This window comes from Lampris incognitus, chromosome 1 (genome assembly GCF_029633865.1).
Source record: "Lampris incognitus isolate fLamInc1 chromosome 1, fLamInc1.hap2, whole genome shotgun sequence".
NCBI classification, from domain to species: Eukaryota; Metazoa; Chordata; class Actinopteri; order Lampriformes; family Lampridae; genus Lampris; species Lampris incognitus.
Window position 1 is genome coordinate 123,960,599 of NC_079211.1, and position 19,115 is coordinate 123,979,713.

At 42.4% G+C, this 19,115-nt stretch overlaps 1 protein-coding gene across 1 annotated transcript in view; it reads left to right on the plus strand.

The window, feature by feature from the left end:
• The first annotated feature begins 3,584 nt into the window (after nucleotides 1-3,584).
• The window catches only part of si:ch211-225b11.1 (uncharacterized protein LOC561694 homolog), a 53,604-nt gene continuing 38,073 nt past the window's right edge, over nucleotides 3,585-19,115 (plus strand). The window contains exons 1-2 of the mRNA XM_056277583.1: nucleotides 3,585-4,195; nucleotides 11,718-11,852. Of these exons, the coding sequence (XP_056133558.1) occupies nucleotides 3,940-4,195; nucleotides 11,718-11,852 (391 nt within the window). The 5' untranslated portion in view covers nucleotides 3,585-3,939. The remainder of the gene's footprint in view (nucleotides 4,196-11,717; nucleotides 11,853-19,115) is intronic.

Genomic DNA, 19,115 nt, shown 5'->3' on the forward strand with positions numbered 1-19,115 from the left:
TCTAGCAACCCTCCCATGAATGTCATGGCTATTCAATTTTCGTCTGATTGTAGACGCATGCACATTTGTCCCAGATGCTATCAGAGAGGTCTGCAACTCTCTAGAGGTGATGTGTGGGTTGGCCTTTACCTGATGTATTATTTTTCTGGTGCTTCTGGGTGATATTTTTGATGGGCGTCCACTTCTAGGCAGAGTTGCTGTCATGTTGAAGGCAGTCCATTTGTAAATTATATGTCTTACAGGGGATGGATGGAGCTGGAATCTTTTGGAGATGGTCTTATATCCCTCCCCAGACTGATGGGCCGTCACTACCCTCTTCTTCATGTCCTCGGATATCACCTTTGCTCTCGGCATTGTTGATTTGTATGGGACCACAGTGGTTTGGTTGGTTTCCTCTCTCTTTTAATTAGTGCAGGCCAAACCCTTTCCCAAGGATGTCTCATTTCATTGGTCTGCTGAAATGATTAATTAAGCACCCAAATGTGTTTCACCTAAGTCTGTTACCTGCTTGACTTAACCAATGGAGCTGGGGGTTCACTTACTTTTGCACATACCCTAATTTCATGTTTCATGTAGTTTTTGGGCTACTTAAACAAGTTCCACTAAACAAGTAGATGCAATTGATAAACATATATCTGACATTTCATATATAAAAACTGGTGATGATAAAATAAGAAAATCATGGTAAAACAACAGAAACATCTAAACTGCTCAAGGGGTTCACATACTTTCAAGCAGCACTGTATGTGGTAAGGGGGTGGCCACATCAGACAAAGGGAGACTTTGCACCATACAAGGTGAGAGGGGCTGAACTCAGCGTTCAGGATGGGTGTGTGTTGTGGGGAGCACGAGTGATTATTCCACAGCCAGCCAGACAAATGGTCTTAGAGCAGCTTCATCAAAGCCATCCTGGGGTCTCCCGGATGAAAGCCCTGGCACGGAATTATATATGGTGGCCGAAGCTAGATGCGGACATACAAAACCTAGTCAAAACATGCAGCACATGTCTGGCACACAGAAAGGCACCAGCAACCGCTCCTCTCCACCCTTGGGAGTGGCCTGACAAGCCATGGAGGAGACTGCATATGGATTATGCAGGATCATTTATGGGGAAAATGTTCCTCATAATCATCGATGCACACTCCAAATGGATGGATGTGTATCCTGTGAACAGCGCCACATCCACCACTACCATAGACTGCCTGCACCAGAGCTTCAGCAACCAGGGCATCCCTGAAATGGTGGTGAGTGACAATGCCACATGTTTTGTTAGTACTGGAACTAAAGAATTCATGAGGAAAAAACGGAATAGTGCACGTGACGGCTGCTCCCTACCACCCGTCGTCAAATGGACTGGCCGAGCTGTTCAAACATTTAAAGAAATGATAAAAAGCGCTGAGGGCAGCTTGTCAGCTAAGGTGTCACGGGTCTTGTTCAGCTACAGGATCTCAGTCCACCACAGGTCTCTCCCCAGCTGAGATGCTGTTGGGGAGGAAGCTGCGCTCCACTCTGGACTTATTACACCCAGACCTAAACAGGAAAAAGAAACCAGATAAAGAAAACAGAAAGATCAGCACGACAAAAATACAAAAGACAGAGGGTTCAGGGCAGGAGATGCTGTCATGACAAGGAATTTCAGCCACGGACCGAGGTGGGTCCCAGGATTCATTGTGTCAGAAACAGGTCCTGTCTCATATAAGGTCATGCTGGGAGATGGTAGAGTTGTCCGCTGACATGTAGGCCAGATCCTGTCCAGGTGTGAAGAGACAGCAGAAGGGCTGGATGTATTCAAGGAACCCAGCACCCACGCTCCCGGTACTGCCGTCGTGGCGTCACCACAACCGGTGGATCTTCTTGGACAACCACAACCCACTGAAGGAAATCCAAGCTCTGTGTCAGAAACTCAGGTCAGTGCCCAGAGGCAGCCACCAGATACTGCACAAGTGAAAGGGGGCAGTGATGCCACTCAAAGTGTCTGACGTACAAAAAGACTCACAAAGCTGCCAAACCACCTGAAAGACTTTGCACTGTAGAACAGACAATAAATGATGCGTACCTGGTGATATTTACCTAAGCTATCTGTGGAGATAATACGTTTTAAGATGGCATCATTGTTAGTGAATTGCATGATAAATGGTGACTGTTTAGTTCAAATCAACCAGAAGGAGATAGAGAAGGTATAGGCCATGTGAGTTTTTTTTCTTTTATTGTTTTAGTTTAGAGAAACTGTTGGAGTTTTGCTTACAATTCTTGTTTTATCTTAAGTGGGAGGGAATGTTATATTCTAGTTCAACCACTAGGTAGAGCACAGTGTTACTTAGTAAGGAAGTCAGAACACTAGGCCAGCGAAGAGTAAGATCATGCGCCGTATGTGTCTGCCGGTTACCCCAGTAAACATATGCCTAGTTTACCCATTACCTTGGTCTCCCTATTTCATTCTTTGAGGTTATTACAGTGTGAGATTTTGATATGTTATGAATTTGTTGTATGGTTATTTTGGATGGATGGATACTACAGCGACAGGCTCAAGGGGCTCTCCCGAACCCGTGTCGAGAGCTGGCGATAAATGAACCACCTCCTAATTTAAATATTTCGCTCGGCTCTTTCCTGTTCAGAGCCTTTCCTGTTGTGTGGTCTCTTGACTTCGTCGTTTGCTTGCTTTCGTAACTTCCGTTTCTCTTCTCGTGCGCTGATTCACTAAGTTGAACAGCCAATCAGAGTGACCTCTCTCACCGACGGGCTCTGCCGTGTTGAATCGGCCGAAAAGCTGCCGACAGGGGTCCGACTAGTGCCAATGGTGTGGGACACACCGCAAAAACTAGGGCCACAGACGCTAACTGACGGCCCGACGTGTCACGGCCTTTTGTTCAAGCATCGGTGTCACATGACCAATGGAGTGTAACTTGATTGGCTGGAATTTGGTTTTATTTGACACAGAACCAATTGCTTAGCCTTGGTATCCTGGATGTTTAACCTGAATTGTTTAACTTAAACTTTGGGATCTGAATTTGGCCTATCGAATTTTTGAGCAAGTTGAATACATGTTATTTGATTTAAAAAAATAAACTTCAGTATTTGATTCTGAATATGTGAATTTGAAAAATAAAAGTGAAAACGAGCTATCGAAAATCTGAAGAGTTGAATTATGAAGCAAAAAAAAATCCGATTCATAATTTCAATGTAAAAAAAAATCAATGCTAGAAATTCAGAGGCTTTTAAATTTCAAAATCTGGAGAGACAGATTTCATGTTTTTACTTTTATCATTTTGTTTCGTGAAATGTTTTCGGTTTTGTCAATTTGTTTAGCGAAATGTTATTGCGTCTTCACTTTTTTTATTTGTTTTATTTTTTCTTCCTAATGTTTTGTTTTATACTTAAGGGCCACCATATGGATTTGCAGTAAAATCTGTACGAATCATTTCAAGGCGCCAGGGGTTTTTAATTTGAAAAGGCTGTCAGGAAGTGTCCGCCGTTACTGCAGGCTTCACATAAAGATGCCATACCGCTCACAGTCGTGTCGTCGTTACGCAAGGCTCGTACCGCGCTCCGGGGCACTGATCACAGCTGAGCAGGTAGAGAACAAAGCTTCGGCATGTGAATGGATGCGTAATGGAGCCGACCAACATCTCGCCGGTGGCATCATAGGAAAAAAAAATCACTCAAAAGATATTCATCTCAGGTACCATAATACATGACGTTTCGCTTCTGAGGAAAGGGTCACTGCCTCACCACGTGAATGTCTCTCATCTCATCCCAACCCAGTTGCAGATATTTTTTCGCTTTTTTTTTTTTTTTTTTTAGGAAATCACAGTAATTGTCCCGCTCAGTTTTGACTGTGTTAGGCAGTTTTGGGATTATCGTTTTGCAAAGACTCGCCGGTTTTACAAAAAAAAGGATAGTCGTTTGCTTACTCATCACCCAACGACCAGAGGCTACATAATGGGAGTCGGCGCCGAGAACATAGCATCGAATGCAAAGATTCACCACGAGGGATACTGTGACGGTAAAGAAATGAAACCTTTTCCCAGTTCACACCTCCATTCAGATGCAACGGTGCCCGAAGTAACGACAGAAGGAAAGGTGGCGAGACCCACATGGAGTCGGCGCCTTGAGTTCATCCTCGCATCCGTCGGATACGCGGTGGGGCTTGGCAACGTCTGGCGGTTCCCGTACCTGTGCTACAGGAGCGGTGGAGGTAAACGAGTCTCTATTACCAATTAGCTACAAGCCGACTATCGTTACGTACGTGCTATGCAAGTGTTGAATGGAAAAAAGGGTTAGTGGAGATATGTATCGGCAATGTTCCAGTTGCGTTTATACATTTGACTGCACAGCCTTTCTTTTCTTTGTTCCTCTTCTCCATTCTTTTCTTTTCATTAGGTACACGATGCAGATTAGCAGTGATCTTGCATATTTAGTGAACCCTGGTAAAGACATGCCAGCAGCGGAAAGAGTGCTTCCTGTACTGCTTGGCTAATACTTGCACGGAAATAGAAGTCTTTTTTGTTTTTCCCCTTTGGGACTTTTAAAGTTCAGAGTACAACAGGAAGCCGAGCGAATAACAGAGATCTTGAAATAGATACAATACTGAAAGAAAAAACCCACGGAAGACAGGATCAACATCGGATAGACTACATTTCAGCTACTTAGCAGGATGCTTCTGTCTTACATCTGCCTAAAAATATATTGTCGTTTGTGTGTGTGTGTGTGTGTGTGTGTGTGTGTGTGCGCGCGTGTGCGTGCGTGTGTGCGTGTGCATTTGTCCATCTTTAAGATTCGACTCACTAAAAAAAGAAAGGCAGACTCTATCTATACAGTCCCACAGGAAGTTCGATTGTCTCTAAATAATTGAAGGAAACCACTGTCTTTGCGTTGGTAATTGTTTAAAGACTTGGGAAGTGCAATTTGTACGTGAACATCAATATTGGAAATTGCGTGGGAATTGTCTGCAAATATAACAACGCATTTTTAGTAATTTATCAACATCATCCTTCCAACGTGTTGCTACTATTGTTTTTTCTGTTTTAGGATCACTGTGACAAAAGCAGCCGGCATAAGCCGGCATAGCAGCCAAAACACATCCTTCTCCCGGTTTAGTAAGTTTGTTGAGAGAATAACAACGATTCATACCTCGTCAACACATATTGCACACTTGGAGAAAAAACAAACTCCTGCATATGAGTTTTTTTTTTAAATTATATACAAACGTTTTCTACGTGGAGTTTCCTGAGGCAATTCCGCTTTTGTTTTATGAGAGGGGGTAGACACGGACTAGAGGGAAGTGAACATGGTTGCCAGTTGCCTAAAATATCAGCGAAATATGGCTTGAAAAGGGTTGTTAAAGTCACACTATAGTAGTTTATCCTTTGCATTTCCCTTTTTGGACGCTTACCATGACAATGACATACCTTGGGATTTCATGCAAACTGCTAACAAGTTAGCACAATGTTAAACTAATCGCTTTAAAAAATAAATATATATTAAAGGGATGGTACGCTATAGAGAGATATTGCGACACCCTAAAAATTAAGTTTATAGTTTTGAACTTTTTTTCCCCCTTAATACTCATATACCATGTCTTCTACCTGATATGCCTGTTATGGAGAAATAGTCCAATACAATCTAATTTCTATGATTTTGCAGGTACTGGTGAAAACGTTAAAGACAATATTTGTTAATGCTAGGCTAACAAGTAAAATGTATTAACGACTTGGTTTCGGAGAGGGCGTTTCCCTTCTTTTGAGATGAGCTGCTAATGATTCCAGTAGATGAGCTAAGCTATAGGCTTAAGTCAAATTGGTATGACTATGTAAGTAGGACACCAAGGTATTCCTTTAATAAGAAATAAGATTATCTTAGATATATTAAATGGATTATCCTTAGTTTCCTCCGTTTTGGTGAATTTGGCGACGTCCGGTCACAATAGTTCATTTATATACCGCAAATTCCCAATACCATCAGAAATGAACGTCATCCTGAACACAGAACTTGTTCACGTGCAGATCACAGGTTTTGGTATTTTGCTGAGCATTAAAGCAGTAGGATAGCATACATGTTTTGGAGAAAGAAGACAGATACACAAAATCATCTGACATGATATTATTAAGAAACGTTAAGAAACATATCAAGCTATATCAAATAGTTAAGTAAACCTTACCAGATATTGGGTATTGTTAAGCTTTATATTTTAGCGCCTATCACATGCTCTTCCACATTGGAAGAGGTTCCTTCTTTTCATTTGGCAGCAGACTCAATACATTTCCTTTAAACATTGCCTCGGCCATTACATTTGAATACTTTGTGGAAATGGCAAACCACACCAGCACCAATGAAAAATAGCATATCGGGGAACACTAACACATTGAATGGCTGTTGCTACGAAAATGCCAATGTATCACATATGGCATTTTAAATGAAAAAAAAATATGGATCACATCCTTAACTTCATTGAAAGTTTTATGCAGCTAAAAAGAACATATTTATCATTTGGAATGAATTTAATTGGGTACATTTGTTCTGAAAATGAAAATAAATCAGTTATTTGGAAATGGCTGCAATAAATTGCTTTAGTTAACGAGAAGGGAAATGTTGCGCTGTTACACATGTAAAGTTTGTTGATGTGGAGCAGTTGTTAGCTAACCTAGACAACAATCTGGGGCACTAGGTTAAGTAAACATCTAATCTGGGTTGCCTACAATTTACTTGTATTTTTTGCCGTTTTTTTTTTCAAATGCTATGCATGTTTCTTATTATTATAGGAGAGTCCAAGCTAGGGGTGTATTTTGATGTTGAGCCAAACTATTAAGAATGCCCTAATTTGCACACCTTGGTTGTTGCTTTTCCAATCTAATCTCCAGAATTTCTGAAAATACTAGCGAAATGTTTGCTTATAATTCACAGAACCGGCAACCAACCTCTGGTTGGAGACCGTCATACTCTAATTTACCAGCCAAAAGCCCTCTAAAAGTCCACTGTTCCATTGTGCTTCTCATGTAAAGCAGATGGTGTCTTATGTGTTGAAGTTTCTTTTTGCTTTGCACAAAAGTTAATATGAAACTACCATTTGTTTGGCTAAAGTACTGATGTTAATGTACAAGTACAAGTTGCAAAGTACAAATCATACAACACCGCCGCTCAGTTCCTAAAGCCCGTGGGCAGCAGTTTAAGAACAGTCATGTGCAGGATGACTGATGTAGGCTAATCAAATGCCTTTTCCCAGAACAATAGATTTAGTCATCATTGTCAGATTTAGTTCAATGATGATCTAGACTCTTGCCTGTGCTTTGAAAAATAGTTCACCATCTTTGGTTTTTCATTTGCTGGGCAGCAGACACAACTATTAACTGAGAAAGGTTGTCTGCAAATCCATCAGCACCACCTCCAAAGATCAATATTTTGAATTTTAAATTGCAGTACTCATGCATAGTGTTAAAGGACCAGTGTGTAGGATTTAGGGGGCTCTATTGGCAGAAATTGAATATAATATTCATAACTATGATTTCATTAGTGTATAATCACTTAAAACTTCGAATTGTGGTGATACACAATTGAGGGTAGATTCACCAGGGGCTGCTGCTCCTTTAAGGCAGACATTCAGAGTGCTGACGTAGGCACTGCCTAGAGTTTCCGGGGTGAGCCATGTTTGCAGCAGCCTAGCGGTTAGCTGGTTGCCACCAGAGATTGTGCTGTATCGTTGTTGTTTTGGGTGGCGAGTAAACAGAATTGACTCGACTCGATCTCTCCATCTCCTCATTCCTGCACTCCCACAGAATCATGTTTTCATTAGCTTAGAATGAGCGCTTCATATGTACATATGGAGTGGGTCCTCTTCCGTGGTGCCCACTATATTTCTATGGTTGCCCAGAATGGACAAACCATACACTACTACAATGCGGAACAAGTAACAATAATATTCGCTATCTTACATGGAAGCTATGACCTATAGTTTTACAGAGTAAATAACTACATATAATTTCTAAATCTATCCAGCTAAAGGAATCTCATAACTTGACATATTATGGCTACTCGATGTGGTCGTAGATGATGACATCATTTTGGGAGTAGCTACTAGCACATGAAGGCCACCATAGGGTCTCCTACACGCTTGGAAAGATAGGTGTATTCAGCTGGTTGCAATCTGCAACCTCACCGCTAGATGCCATTAAATCCTACACACTGGTCCTTTAATGAGAGTTTGTCTCCCACACCAACCAGTGGATTCTTTGTAATGTCACTATAATCTTGCATATCATCACATAATGAAACATATTGGTGCTTTGCAAGTATCATCTTTGATGAATGAAATGTTTTTGTTTCTGTTAAGTCTGTGTTGAGAGAAAGTGTTTGTAGAACATTAAAATGTCAAACGTTTTACAGTGAAGTAGAACCCATGCGCAGTATGGCTTAGCTGAAATATATTTAATGAACTCGTGCCAGTTGAGCAGAATTCTTTTCCTCCTCACTTTCTCTCATATCTTGTGTCCAAAGTTCAAAGCTGTGATGACTTTTTTTTTCAAGATTCAAGATCCTTTATTGTTACATCTCAAAGTACAAGAGAGTAAAATTCTTGTGTTATACATCTAATTCTGTATGAAAACATAAAGGAAAATCCTTCTTTTAGATGGGAATATCTTTATGGTTTCTCAGAATTCATGACTCACAAGGATACAGAATAAAAGGACTCTTTATTACCCTCTGATCAGTGATTATGCTGTGTCATCTTCGCTAACAATGACTCAACAAACTACAGGCTTCTCCTACTTTGCATTTACCACACCAGCTAGCTGTGGCCGTAAGGACCTTTGGAGTTTAAAGTTTATTTTTGTACAAAATGAGAATCATGGAAATAACAGAAGAAAGTGTAAAATATGCATTTGTTTAAAAACTGGCTTAAGAATAATCTCACTTTGAAACAAATTAAAAAACCTATATAAAAATACACCTGAAGGAGAAAGAAAGTAAATTAAAACAGACAATGCAGGAAATGCCATTAAAGGCAAAATGAGAGCATACAACGAAAAAGACTAAGAAAAATGACTTGGAAAGAGAACAGTGGAACCTTATCTCTCAGCTTTCACTGAGCAAAAAAAACCAAGGCTATCATTTGGCAACAGTATACAAAAAGGTCAGGAATGCTTGAATAGCTTCTGGTATCCAAAGGCTGTGTGACTGGAGTCTATTTAGACGAAGAAGGATATTATAGAAGGGGTGTTATAGTGTGCTTTCAGTTTAGAAAAATCCAAAGCACTCTAAATCAGTTAAAATGCCTTTACTCTAATTTGCTTGACACATCGGCAGACTTAAAACCATGTTTTGTCCCGTGGCCTTCATCAGAGGAGTTGAAGAGCATGCAATGAGCAAAGTTAAATTTTTACTTTAAATCACAGATAAACAGGTAGGAACAGTCGCCAAGGAATGTCATGTCAATATTTGCGATATCGGTGTTTATCCAGTACGTCTCAGTACATAGGTCCTGAATAACCTACTTTTGCACTGGTTTTGCTCTTAGATGGTTGTTTAGATGCACTTATGGCCTCTGATGACTAGTAGTTCTCCTGATTTCCTACGTTAAATGCACTTATTGTAAGTCGCTTTGGATAAAAGCGTCGGCTAAATGACTGTAATGTAATGTAATGTAATGTAATAACCTGAATTCATTGATCCATCAGGGGTGAGGATCGTTTGAACACCGTTTTCAACCTCACTGTTGAATAACCCACCAAAATGAATGTGAATCCCTTCAATATATGGGGAGTAGAGTGAAATGTGCGAATACCTGGCAAAAGTCTCAGTAAAAAATGTATCTTGTGAGCCGAGTATGTGTTAGAGAAGCATAAGTAGAGAGTGATCGTTTGATGCATGAAATGGCTCTTTTTTCCAATAGCTCAATTATGTTTGTATTCAATAATATGTAATGTCAGAGTAACCCTTAGTAACCCTTAGGACATGTGAAGACAATTTTATGATTACATGACCTGTGTGGTTAGATGATCATGTGTCTGCCATGTGATCATATATGATGTTTAGATTCAAGATTCAAGCCGCTCTGGTGGCCAAGCGGAATAAACCGCCGTTCTTGCAATCCGCTCATCATGTGGCTGGGAGGTTCGTATCCCAGACTCGCCGTAACTGGTCACGGCCAGAGCGTCCACGGGGTAAGGCATTCATTAGGCCACCCTTACCCGAGGGATAGTGGGTGTAGATCGGTGTAGTGTTTGAGGACTCATCGTTCTCCAGCAACCCCTCTGGCCCACCCGTAAAACCACCAATAAAAGCCTATTGTTGCTGTTAGTTGATAGCAAAGGATTGTTAGTTGATAGCAAAGGTATATGTGTATAGGAAGAGTTGAGCAAAGTAACTGGAGAAACAGCCTTCGTGGACTATAAGCTGGAGTCTTTACTTAGTGTTGAGTCTCAAGGATAAGAAAGACAATGTCTTGTTGCATTTATTCATGGGTGGGTGTCTCGGCAATTATTGAATTCCACACTGACAGAAATGAGGAACGCGACAAAAATCTCTTTCAGTAGGGTCTGCGGTGGTGTAGCGGTCTAAGCATCGGCTTTGTGTCGATGCAGTTGCCCACTGGGGACTGGGGTTCGCGCCCCAGTCTCGTCAGATCCGACTATGGCTGGACTCGATGAAGCAGCAGTCATTGGCAACGCTGTCTTCGGGAGGGGGGCGGAGTCGGCTTGTGTTCGTCACGTGAATGCGTCTCTGTGTGTATCGGGAAAAACAGTGGTTCGGCCTGGAGTCGCCTTGTCACGAACGTGGGGAGGCCGTCTCCTTCGAGACTGCCGGCCGGAGAGATGCAGTTGGCGAACGCATGTAGTAAGAGGGTGGGTGTTTGAATTAAAATAGGGATCGATTGGCCACTAAATTGGGAGAAAAAAGGGAAAAATCAGAAATAAATTAAAAAAAAATCTCTTACAGTATTGTCACACTATTTTAATATATGTTCATGAACAGATGCATCCAAGCCCAGGTGCTTGAATGTGCGCAGATCAATACAGTACAGTCTTTCTTATAAGGCAGTTGTCTGTTCTTCCCCTCCTTATCTCATGTCTTCCAGCTCTCATCCGCCAAGGCCATTTCTCCGTTTAGTGTGAACACACTTGCTACACTCAGTGAGTCTCCCATACAGCCAACAATTAACAATAGGCCCTTATTTGTGCACCTGGAGAAGAGACTTTATAAGACTACCTTTGTTCTGTTACACATGGACTTCAAGCATCCATCTAAGCAATGTAAGGTCTTGGTGAAAGATTAAAAGCAAGCAAACATCAAATATGAATTGCCCTCACCGTGGGACATTTGTATCCATATTTGAGGCATTTTGAGGTTGACTGACATGTTTAACTCAGGAGGTACCTGGTGCATAACACCACCAGTTAAATGGTAAATAAGTGGACTGCATTTATATTATCTATCTATCTATCTATCTATATCTATTTATTTCTGTTTTAGTCTACCGACCACTCAAAGTGCTTTCAGTGTATGCCTCACATTGACCAATTCATACACTGATGGTGAAGGCTGCCATGCAAGGCGCCAACCTGCTCATAAGGAGCAGTCAAGGGTTTGGTGTCTTGTTCAAGGACACTTTGACATGCTCCCTGGAGGATCCAGGGATCGAACCAGTGACCTTCCGATTACTAGATGACCCGTGAGCCATGCTGCCCCACTGGTTAATTTGTTCTTTTCCTCCCTTTCTGTTTTAGGTGCCTTTCTGATTCCTTACCTTACAATGCTGTTCCTGTGTGGCATCCCTCTGCTCTTCATGGAGTTTGCTATTGGGCAGTATACCCGCTTGGGGCCAGTCCATGCTCTGGCCAAAATCTGCCCCTTGTTTAAAGGTGGGTGACTTCACAGGTTTATTCCTCCTCACATGTAAAGGAGAAACATCAAGGAGCTTGATAGGAAATACAAGTGTACCTTTTACATTTTAAAACGTATCTTGGACAACTCTGCTTAAAAAGATAATGTTTTGATAAAAGAGCATATACTCAAAATATGGAAAATGTCTGGCCCTAACTTTTAAGGTAAAAAGTAAATGGTTAACTATCAGGGTCTAGAATGTCCCATTCGTCAATATTATAAAATGGATATAAGAAGTTAACACACACAACCCTGTTAAAATGGCAGTTTTTCATGATGTGAAAAAAATGAAAGATAAGTCATGCCACAGATTTTCCATCTTTAATGTGAAATTGCAACCTATAAAATTCAAGGGAAAAACAAACAAACCTTTTAGGAGGAAAAGACATAAATATATATATAATAACCTGGTTGCATATGTGTGCACACCCCAAAACTAATATCTTTATGCATGCTCAATAGTCCGGGTAAGAAAATCACAGAAAGTTAAATCAGTTCATCTGGACACAACATATATTGAGAGAAACGTTTCATCACTCATTTAGGTGACCTCTTCAGTCTCGACTGACTGCAGATATAGCAGTTTTATAGTCTATACTATAAGTCTATAAGTCAGTTGAGACTGAAGAGGTCACTTGTGGCATATTTACTTTCCGGTATCCCCACCCCTATAAACAATAGTGGCATAACAACCGAAAACAACAATCAAATTCATATGCACATTGCTGCTACCATTAACTAGAGTTTCAATGGCCATGTGTACTCCAAAGGAGTTGAATCAAGTGCAACTGGACTTGGTATATATTCACGGATATATAACAAGTCCAGTTGCACTTGATTCAACTCCTTTGGATAACCATGACCTGGATGAATGAGAACATTCACAGACAGGCCATGTGTACTATTCACAGAGGATTTGGGAATGGTTGCAATCACAGCATTGTAAGATGGTGATAGATATACTCTTAGCCCCCCCCCCCCCCCCTTGGTTCAGGGATGGTCGTTCCCTCTTAACATAGATGGCCTCTTTGACTCCCCGTTCAAACCAGTGTTCCTCCCTATTAAGGATGTGCACATCATCTTTGAAAGAGTGGCCACTGGCCTGTAGATGGGTGTAGACTGTGGAGTCCTGGCCTGACGTGGTAGCTCTTCTGTGTTGTGCCATGCTCTTGGCCAGCGTCTGTTTAGTTTTCCTGATGTACAAGTCACAGCAATACTCCTGGCATTTAACAGCGTACACTATATTGCTCCGTTTGTGCCAGGGGACCCAATCCTTTGGGTGGACCAATTTCTGGCACAGTGTGTTTTGGGGTTTGAAAACAACTGAGACATGTGGTGTTTGGAAAATATGTGTCTCAACTGTTCCGACACTCCTGCCGCATACAGAATCACCACTAGTTTACTCTTAGACAGCTGTTGTCCTTCTCCTCTCTTCGATTGGTTGGTGCACTGTTTGGGCATGTTCCTGACTTTGGTTATGCCACTGTATTGTTTATAAGGGTAGAGATACCTGCAGTCAGTTGAGACTGAAGAGGTCACTTAAATGAGTGATGAAACAGTTCTCTCTCAATAAACGTTGTGTTCAGATGAACTGATTCAACTTTCTGTGACCCTAAACTAATACTTTTTTGAAGCACCTTTTGACTTTATTACAACAGACAGTCTTTTTGGGTAAGAGTCTATCAGCTTGGCACATCTTGACTTGGCAATATTTTCCTACTGTTCTTTGGAAAATGTTCTTGATCCATCAGATTGTGAGGGCATCTCGTGCACAGCCCTCTTCAGGTCACCCAAGAGATTTTCAATTGGATTTAGTTCTGGGCTCTGGCTGTGCCATTCCAAAATGTTGATCTTCTTTTGGTGAAGCCATTCCTTTGTTGGTTTTGATGTATGTTTTGGGTCATTGTTGTGCTGAAGGCAAGGCAGGGTATTATTTTTATAGCGTATTTCAACATCAAGGCAATTCAGAGTGCTTTACATAAAAGGCATTAAGAAAAGAAACATAAGGTAATAAAAAGAAAATTAAAAATAAAAAAGGGTAAAAGTTACAGTGCAGTGTAAGATGATAATCAAAAGCTTCAAAATTTATTTAATCGTAGGCAGTGCTGAAAGATGAAATTCCTTTTTATCTTCAATGTTTTAGCAGACATATAAAAGTTTTGTGCCAGAATCGACCGGTATTTGGAGCCATTCATGATTCCCCGCACCTTGACTAAAGCCCAAGTTCTGGCTGAAGAAATCAGCCCCAAAGCATGATGCTGCCACCGCCATGCTTTGCCATGGGTATGATTTTCTTTTGGTGATGTGCTGTGTTGTTTTGCGCCAAACACCCCTTTTGGAATTATGGTCAAAAGGTTCAACCTTGGTCTCATCAGACCATAGCAAAATTTTCCGCTTGGTTTTGGGGGACTGAATGTATTTAGCCTGGCTTGGATGCGTTTTTTTTTCTTTCATTTTTTTATGTGAAAATGCTTCCTTCCATCTTGCCACCCTATCCCATAGCCCAGACATATGAAGAATACAGGAGATTGTTGTAACATGTAGGGAACAACCGGTATCTGTCAAGAATTCCTGCAGCTCATTTGATATTGCTGTAGGCCTCTTGGCAGCCTCCCTGACCAGTTTTCTCCCTGTCTTCTCATCAATTTTGGAGGGAACTGGAGGGACCTTCCTGTTCTTGGTAACATCGCTGTTGTTCCATATTTTCTCCACTTGTTGATGATTGTCTTCACTGTGTTCCATGGTATATCTAATGCTTTGGAAATTCTTTTGTACCCCTCTACTGATCGATATACCTTTTCATGGTTGGTAAGCTCTTTTTGGACCATGGCTTTTGCAGTTCTTCTTCTTCTGGCAGTTTGCATCCTTGATGTTGCATTACTTCCATCCTTTGGAGTTAGTTAACATATACAGTGTCTGGTTTGTCTGATTTTTCCTATCAATCCTGTTTTCTTAAGAAAGCTGATCAGACTCTTCCTACCTTGTCTACTTCCACCACACTCCAGTATGCCCTTTAAACCTGCGCCTGTTAGCCCTGATCTTTCCATTTCTTTCATCATGTCCTTTCTTTCTGAGGTATATTTCCTGCAGTCAACAAGCACATGTTCTACTGTTTCTGGTACCTGACAATGTTCACATAGTCCAGTTGGATGCTTCCCTATGAAGTGGAGAGTCCCATTCGGGTTACTGTGTCCTATTCCTAGTCTGGTCATTACTACCTCCTCTTTTCTATTTCCTCCCCTGTTTCTCTCAATAACCACTCTATTTTGTATTGCATGTAGTTGTCTTCCTCTTATCTCCTTATCTTCTCCTGGATTGCCACCTTGCTGTGGTGGAGAAGCTTGCATGTACCAATGATCCCAAGAGCTATGCCATCCGGAGCTTGGCTCCTGGTAGGGTAACCCAAGGCGGATAGGTCAAGGGGGAGGTTCCAGACGAAGCACGATTCAACAAAGACCTTAATGGTGGAACTGGCAGAAGATGTCTCCAGGTCACAACGACAGTGAAGGCAGATGAAGGCTGCAACAGAGGGTGGTCCCCAATCGTCTTGGTTCTCCATGCCATTGGACTCTGGCCACCTCCTGCCAAGGACCGTGTAGTGGCTGCAGGTGCATCAGCCACTCTGCATAAAAGCTGTCACAGACGCAGGCGTCCTCCCATTATGTGGCTCCAGGATCAGCCTCTACACCCGCCTGAGGACCCAGAGGGAGGATGGTCATACTCAACCCCGAGTAACCGCTGATGATGACGATCTCCTGATCCCAGTGCTGCTGTCACTCTTTGCTGATTTCCTTTCATGAAATACCTTTTCCCTCTGATTTTGAAAGTTTAATTGTGGTGTCCATGTTTTCTTTTTTAACAGCTTGTTTGGCTAGTTTGTCCACTTTCTCTTTACCTGTAATGCCCGTATGGGCAGGAATCCAAATCAGGGTGACCACATTTCTTTGTCTTATTACTCATGAGTGTATTTACATTATTTAAAATAGTTAGTCTTGGCAAATACAGGATGTACCTAGCTTTAGTCTCTACAGATCAGATGCTGAGTGACTACAGATCAGAGTTCTGTCAGGTTTGGCTTGTTTAACCCACTCTAAAGCCATCCAAATGCTGTACAACTCAACGTGTATACACTTAAGAAGTATGATGTCTTTTTGCATATTGCAAATCTGTGGCTAGGAACTGGAACTGTTGAGGTCCATATGTAAACACCTGTACATACTTTATATTGTTGAGCTAGTGGGCCGCATTGTCGCGCTAGCGGACCGCACAGCCTTCCATGCTGACAGGACAGTGGACTCCGGCAAGATCCGCGGAGGAGGTTTGAGTATTTATGTCAATAACTCTTGGTGCAACAATATAAAGATAGTTGAAAGGCATTGCTCTGCTGATCTCAAGCTCCTTATGATTCAGTGCCGGCCTTTTTACCTGCCCAGGGAGCTAACAGCCATTACAATCGCCACTGTATACATCCCCCCACATGCTAATGCTAAAGTAGCACTTAAGCAGCTACAAGGTGCCTTCAGCAGACAACAGACCAAACACCCGGACAATGCCTTTATCATAGGTGGTGATTTTAATCAGGCTAACCTCAGGGCTGCATTGCCCAAATTCCATTAGCATGTCTCCTGCCCCACAAGGGGACAAAACACCCTGGACCATCTCTATACAGACATTAAGGACTCATACAAAGCTACTCCATGCCCCCACCTGGGACATTCTGACCATCTCTGCCTGTTCCTGGTCCCAGCCTACAAACCCCTAATAAAACAGGTCAAGCCAGCAGTAAAGACAATCACTGTCTGGCCAGAAGGAGCAGTCTCTGAACTCCAGGACTGTTTTGACAACACAGACTGGAGTATTTTTGCACATTCAGCTACCCATGGCTCCCATATAGACATTAATGAACAGACATCTGCCATACTATCCTACATTAACTTTTGCACTGAGAGTGTCACAACAAAAAAATAAATCTGCACCTTTCCAAACCAGAAACCCTGGATGACCAGTGAGGTCCGGCAGCTGCTGAAAGTACGGGATGCAGCGTTCAAGTCAGGTAACTGTGAGGCCTACAGCGCAGCCAGATCCAACCTCAAAAAGGGCATCAGAACAGCCAAACATAAATACTCCCTATGAATAGAGGACCACTTTCACAATAACTCCAATCCCCGGTGAATGTGGCAAGGCAATCAGTCTATAAAAGCTCCAATAGGGGTCCCGCTGTCCATGATGCCTCCCTGCCAGATGAGCTAAATCATTTCTATGCCCGCTTCGACAAGGACAATTCTGACCCAGCCACAAAAATCCCCAGCCACCCAGAAAACCAGGTGCTCACTCTATCGATCGCAGAGGTCAGAGAATCACTGCACAGAGTGAACACACGGTTAAGGTTGCAGAACCGGACGGCATATCGGGTTGAGTCCTGCGGGAATGTGCCGACCAGCTGGCTGAGGTCTTCACAACTATATTTAACCTCTCAATGTCCCAATTCATAGTCCTGGCATGCTTTAACACCACCTCTATCATTCCTGTCTCCAAGAAACCAACATCCACATGTCTGAATTACTACCGACACACAGCACTCACCCCCATTGCCATGAAGTGCTTTGAGAGACTGGTTCTGGCTCACATCAAAAACATTATCCCCCCCACATTCGACTCACATCAGTTCACCTACTGTCCCAAAAGGTCTACAGAGGATGCCTTTGCCACTGCCCTACACTTTGCTCTGACCCACCTTGAACTTAACAACACATACATCCGGATGCTGTTTATAGATTATAGCTCTGCCTTCAACACTATCATCCCCGCCAAACTAACCACCAAACTCCTCTCCCTTGGCCTCAATCCCTCCCTCTGTAACTTGAACCTGGACTTCCTGACCAACAGACCTCAGTCTGTTAGGTTAGGTGACCACACCTCCTCCACCCTGACCCTCAGCACAGTTGCCTCTCAAGGCTGTGTTCTGAGCCCCCTCCTTTTCTCCCTCTTTACCCACGACTGCCTGCCAACTCACCCTTCAAATGTTATAGTCAAATTTGCACATGACACCACAGTCATTGACCGTATCACCAACAATGACGAGACGGCCTACAGGGACGAGATTCAGCACCTCACATCATGGTGTACTACCAACAATCTTGTCCTCAATGTGCAGAACACGAAGGAGCTGATTCAGGAGGTCTACAAGCTGCAGCCACTCCCCCATACACATCAATGGGGTGGAAGTGGAGCGTGTTTCCAGCTTTAAATTCCTTGGAGTCCACATCAGCGAGGAACTTTCCTGGACATCAAACACCTAGGCCCTTGTGAAAAAGGCCCAACAACGCCTGCATTTCCTGAGGAGTATCCGTCTCTCCCCCAAAATTCTCACCAATTTCTACCACTGCACCATAGAGAGCATCCTGACCAGCTGCATCTCAGTGTGGTATGGCAACTGCACCTCAGTAGACCAGAAAGCTCTGCAGCGGGTCGTCAAGGCGGCCCAGCATATCACCCAGCTCCCAGCCATAAGACATTTATCACAAACGCTGCCTTCAAAGGGGTCTCAGCATCAGCAGAGATCCCACCCACCCCAACCATGGACTGTTCTCCCCCCTGCGCTCTGGAAGGCACTACAGGAGTCTCAGAGCCCACACTACCAGGCTCAAAAACAGCTTCTTTCCGCAAGCTGTTGCCCACCTGAACTTTGCTACCCACTGAATTTCTGTAGATATTTTTTAAAATTTTGTACTCTTGCTCTTTTTTAACTTATTTTTAGCTTTTGGTCTTCATGTGTGTATATCTTATACTGTGTTTGTCTATCGGTCTTGCACTGTTTGGTGAAGCCACAGCCCTCATTTCATTTTTAACATGTGCCTGCACGTTGTTTTTAATGACAATAAATTGAATTGAATTGAATATATTTACTTTGTGTACAACTATAGCACTCATGTACTAGGGCCACACTTTTATTTGCTTTAACTTGAAGTAATTCTAAATCTACTACCATTGGTTCTAGTACCCACACAGGGGTTGTAGGCCACACCACCTGTAGGAGCCAATTAGTGCTCGATTGTATAAATAGGAACCAATCTTTGTCTGGTTAGGTGTTCCGCCCGGAAGGTTAACAGTTTTTGACCTCACACACCCAGAGACACATGCTGAGGCAGGTTGTTGTTGCAGTCGTTACTTGTGGTTCTGGATATTACTGTTTGTTTGGCTATGGAAATATGTTCGATTTTAATGGACACTAACAATAAATG